At 54.8% G+C, this 5,000-nt stretch overlaps 2 protein-coding genes across 2 annotated transcripts in view; one reads left to right on the top strand and one right to left on the bottom strand.

The window, feature by feature from the left end:
- The window catches only part of PTSG_09779 (uncharacterized protein), a 3,370-nt gene extending 1,362 nt beyond the window's left edge, over positions 1 to 2,008 (bottom strand). The window contains exons 1-4 of the mRNA XM_004989081.1: positions 1,177 to 2,008; positions 972 to 1,045; positions 712 to 774; positions 1 to 476 (exon numbers count right to left, since the gene is read on the bottom strand). The exon at positions 1 to 476 is cut by the window's left edge and continues 290 nt beyond it. Of these exons, the coding sequence (XP_004989138.1) occupies positions 1 to 476; positions 712 to 774; positions 972 to 1,045; positions 1,177 to 1,966 (1,403 nt within the window). The 5' untranslated portion in view covers positions 1,967 to 2,008. The remainder of the gene's footprint in view (positions 477 to 711; positions 775 to 971; positions 1,046 to 1,176) is intronic.
- Positions 2,009 to 2,393: 385 nt separating this feature from the next.
- Positions 2,394 to 5,000, top strand: part of PTSG_09778 (uncharacterized protein) — a gene marked incomplete at its 5' end in the record, with an annotated part of 6,842 nt that continues 4,235 nt past the window's right edge. The window contains 7 exons of the mRNA XM_004989080.1: positions 2,394 to 2,473; positions 2,513 to 2,552; positions 2,691 to 2,879; positions 3,027 to 3,124; positions 3,400 to 3,487; positions 3,669 to 3,736; positions 4,048 to 4,123. Of these exons, the coding sequence (XP_004989137.1) occupies positions 2,394 to 2,473; positions 2,513 to 2,552; positions 2,691 to 2,879; positions 3,027 to 3,124; positions 3,400 to 3,487; positions 3,669 to 3,736; positions 4,048 to 4,123 (639 nt within the window). The remainder of the gene's footprint in view (positions 2,474 to 2,512; positions 2,553 to 2,690; positions 2,880 to 3,026; positions 3,125 to 3,399; positions 3,488 to 3,668; positions 3,737 to 4,047; positions 4,124 to 5,000) is intronic.

Raw genomic sequence — 5,000 nt, 5'->3', positions numbered from 1 at the left:
TCACCACCACCACCACCACCATCACCGTATTGTGCCACCATGCTCGCCTGTGCGCCCTTGGTCGTCACGGTCATCACTGTTGCGTTGCCTGCAGGCACGCCATCACCGCCATCACCATTGCTGTTGTACTTGGCGTCCAGCAGCACGTCTGCCATAAACTGATCCAGCAGAGCCATTGCCTCATCATCACTCCTGCCGTTGCTGCTGCCGTTCACGGTCGACTGGGTTGTGGTCCCTGCTGCTGCGACTGTCACTGCATTTGTTGTCTTTGCCTCTGGTGACAGCGTGGAAGCCCTCAAACTCATCTCATTGCCACCAGCACCATCACCAGCAGTGCTGGGTTTCCTCGCCGTGTGAACGGGAATGCGTTGAGGACGCACGTCTGCCATCGCCCATGCATCATCGCCGTCATCATCATCACTGTGGATGCGGTCGCTGTTCGTGGCGTTTGGTGTGACAGCGAAGAAGTTGTCGGTCTGTCGTGATGAGGAGACGCATTGTGATGTTGAAGACGCGGTGTTGGGGGGGGGGGGACGGTAGATGTGGTGCACGTGGTGCATGTGGTGAGCGGTAAGTGCAGAAGGTGGACTGATGGGAGTCAACATGAACAGCACATGACGATGCTCAACAAGCGCTGGGACACACACAGACACGGTTATACACAGACACACAGACACACACACACAGACACACACACACAGTGTCGTTGACCTGGAGGTTCAAGTTCGCGTCGTCGTCTGGAAACAAGACAGGCTCCACGTCCGGGACCTCAAGCTGTAAGGGTGACAATGCAATGCAGATGAAGAGCCTTGAGCAGCTGAACGGAGAGCGTTGGCGCATTTACGTGTCACGACACGCAGACAGACAAAAACACACACAGACGCATACAGATACACGCACGCACACAGATACAAAGACACACAGACACAGATACAGACACAAACGCAGACACACAGACACAGCGCACGCACCTCTTCGTCGAACAGCATTGGTTGCAACCGCTTGTCCCGCGTCGATTGCGTGTGCTGTTGCTCCTTCAATGCACCTGCGAACAAGGTGGCCGTGTGAATTGTACTGCAATACGTGTGCAGTATGCAATGGACACCAGCAAAGACAACAGTTGAATCCACAGCACAAGCACGCGCCAATGCGGCAGCATGCTGCAAGTGTGTGCACCTTTCTTGCGGCGTGCCATCATCCGCGTAAAGAACGGGTTGGTGCCGTTGCTGATGGAGGGAAGTGACTGCAAAAAGTCATCGTGTGATTCCGGCTGCGCACGCATGATGTCGCCCGCTTTGCCCGTGAGCCAGTCTGGCATGGCACGCGGTGCCGCATGCCTGTTCGCTCCCGACAACGCCTTCTTGCTGCTCGTCGACAACAAATGACTCGCTCCAGTTTCGGCTTGTGATTCCCCTGGCAACTGCTTGGTGTATGATGCATTGTGATCCTGAGCTGCGTGACTACCGTCGCGGTCCGGGGCAGCGTCGTGGTCGTTGCCACTGGACGTGCTATGTTCGTGGTCGTGGTCGTGGTCGTCGCAGCACGAGCAGGATGAGTGCTGGTGCTCATGCGCTTGGTCCCTGTCTGCCCACACCTGCCTGTGGCCATGACCAGCACGCAGGGCCGCCCGTTTTGATCTCAACCGTGCTTGCAGCTCCTTACGCCGCGCTTCCTTTGCTGCCGCTGCCGCTGTTACTGTTGCAGTTACTGTTGCAGTTGCATCCTGCTGGTGCTGCTGGTGCTGCTCATGCGTTGTTGGACCCTGTCTCTCACCACTCTGTTGTGTTGTCCCCTCTGTCTCTTTCAATAATAATGTTTCTTGTTGGCCCTTGTGCTGGTGCTGCTGGTGCTGCTGCTTGTGTTGTGCTTTCTTCTTCTTTGACGCTGTGGTGTTCTTGTGCTTGTTGTGCTTCTTCTTCGCACCGCCACCACCACCACCGCGTTTGCCGTTGCCGCCCTTCTTCATCTTTGGCAGTTGTGCTGCTGCTGTTGCGGGACTGAAGTCAGTTTCCAAGGTGAATGGTGAGTCATAGACTGACTTCAGTCGCTTCGTGGTTTCGGCAAGAAACGGCGATCAGCCTTCCACTTGCGACACAAAGCAAGAAGTGTGTGCCTTGGTTGGCTGTGCACGCACCACCACCTTGCTTCTTGCTCTGGCTGGAGATCGGAGTTTGACTGTGTTTTGAATGTGAGGGCGTGAGAGTGTGCGTATCTGTCTCTCTCTGTCACTCAAACCCTCTCACTCTTCCTGTCTCAATTCTCTTCTCCTCTATCTCTCTCACTCTCACACACACACGCACACACACGCACGCACGCACACACTCACCCCTCCTCCACGCTTCCCTGCTCTGCGCATTCTCCATCTCAAGCGACGCAGCAGCAGCGACGTCGATATGGCGTCTCCGGAACTGATCATCGTACAGTTTATGCGCGATCATGTCGTCTTCAGGAAGCCAAACTTGATTGAAGGTGAGTGCGTGCGTTGGCGAGCAACGCGTGCATGCAATCTCAGTGTACAGGTGCAGACCAAGTTTGAGGTTGATCCTTGTTGCGTGAGGAGTGTACACACACACACACACACACACACACACACACACACACACACACACACACACACACACACACACACACACACAACACGCACATATCGACTCACGTGCTGATTGGTCTCCTTCCATGGTTTTGAACAGCTGCTGAAAGATCTGCTTGAGGAGCTGGAGGTGAGCAACGCGGTGTGGCAGGAGGGGAAGCACCCGATTGCACGCGACAAGAAGAGCAAGGCGTTCTTCAACCGGCAGCTCGGCATTGTGGAGCTGTTGGAAGACGAGGATCTCCGGGAACAGCTGCGATCTGGAAAGACGCGGGACACCCGTATCCAGGTAGCCCTGCTGCTGTTGTTGTTTGTATGCTGTTGTTGTTGTTGTTGCTGTGGCTGGCAGGCAGTGTTGTGCTTGGTGGTGTCGTGTTCGCGCTCGCAAGCAGCTTCACCGCGCACCTTCTTCACACACACACACACACATCAACAGGTGATGATCCCGAGCTACAGCGGGCAGCGCACGGAGCAGGTGCTCTCTGGACTGCAGAATTTGGGCATTGGCGAAGACGACTCATTTACGTCAATCTGGTCAGGGCATCGAGTGTACAGGAGTGGTGCTGGTGGCGGTGTATGTGTTGAAAATGCACGCAAACGCATCCAACTTCTGTTGCGTAGCACACCATCCTGCGTGCATACAACTCACCGATCCACCACCACCACCAACCACCCTTATCACCACCACCAACCACCATTGTCACACGACCACCAACCACCCTTATCACACCACCACCAACCACCGTTGACACCACCACCAACCACCATTGTCACACGACCACGACCACCGTTGGTGCCATGGGTGCCAGGGTGCTGCCGATGATCCTGCGTCTGCCCGGCGCGCAGGTCGAGGAGAAGGGCGACGATGTCATCAAGGCCCGCGTCACTGTCATTCAGGTATCCCTCCGAGTCGACCAGCGGGCGTGATGGGCGATGTTGTGGGGGGGGGAGGGATCATGCGCGTATGTGTGTGTGTGTGCGCGCGTATGTGTGTGTAATTGATGTTGCTCTCTGTTTGTACTTGTGCGTTCGTTCCGTCTCACCATTGCATGCCACCGTCGCCTGCACGCATGACCAGATCATCAACAACCTCAAGTCATCCGCCGCCCTCACCCTCGACTTCCTTGGTCTCTGCTTCGGCGCAAGGTCTGCCGTGCTGCACTGCATGGGCGCATTGTGATGTTTGATGGTGATGAGGTGATCGAATAGCATTGCTCAGTGTGTGTGTGTGTGTGTGTTGTGTGTGCGTGTTGTGTGTGTGTGTGTGGTGCTCTGTTGTCCTACATCGTGCACTTTCCCTTGTGTCCACCACTTGTTCATAACCACTCATCATTGGAGCGTCTCATCACACCATTCACGCATCCCCCTCCTCTCACCGGCTCGTCTATTGTGTCCTTGGAACACCGCGAACACCCTCCGCCCTCTCTCCCCACATGACACCCTTGCATCCCCATCAGCGTGATTGCGTCCATCGGTCTTGCACGCGATGACACCGTCACCACCGTCGCATCCATGCTCATCTCCCCGCTCATGGTCAGTCGCACGTGGTGCATGCAATGTGTGCATGTGTACGTGTGCGCTTTGTGTGTGTTGTATGCGTTGTTTTGTGTTGTGTTGTGTGTGTATGTGTGTGTGTGTGTATGTATGTGTGTGTGAATGTATGTGTGTGTGTGTGTGTGTGTGTGTGTGTGGACGGCATCGATGCTGCTCCTCTAGGTGTTGTGCAAGTCGTTGTCTTCAACCATCATCATCATCATCATCATCATCATCATCATCATCATCATCATCATCATCATCATCATCATCATCATCATCATCATCATCATCATCATCATCATCATCATCATCATCATCATCATCATCATCATCATCATCGTCATCGTCATCATCATCATCCAACGTTCACGGGCCACAATCACCCCTCCTCGCTTCTCCTTTCCGCCGTCGCCTTGGTGTCGAGCAGAGCCCGATTCTCGCCTTTACGTTTGGTTCCGTCGTGCGCGACCGACCCCTCATGTACGCGCTGCAGCGTGAATGTGGCCGTTTCGTGCACTGCTGTCCTGCTCCCCAACGTCACCATCATGAGACGTGACTACACACACACACACACACACACACACACACACACACACACCCGAGTTGGTGGAGACATTCAGTCCCCCGTACACTCCCAGCCCCCGAAAGACGGAACCCCGCAAAAACACAACCCACCCCACAACACCAAACACAAACATCCACTGGCTGGTTTCCCCCCCAAAATCTTCTCTCTCCCCCCTGGTTTGTTGTTTGGGGCACCAAAGTCTTCCCCCCCCCTTATCGGCCTTTCATTAGGGAATTATGAAGGGGGGGGAAAATCTAATATTTCTATATGTGATTGATCCCCCGGGGCCGGTGGGTTGTGTCGATCTGA

The sequence above is a fragment of the Salpingoeca rosetta genome, assembly GCF_000188695.1.
Source record: "Salpingoeca rosetta unplaced genomic scaffold supercont1.31, whole genome shotgun sequence".
Lineage (NCBI taxonomy): Eukaryota > Choanoflagellata > Craspedida > Salpingoecidae > Salpingoeca > Salpingoeca rosetta.
The sequence above is the reverse complement of the archived record's forward strand: the minus strand, read 5'-3'. Positions and strand labels throughout refer to the sequence as shown.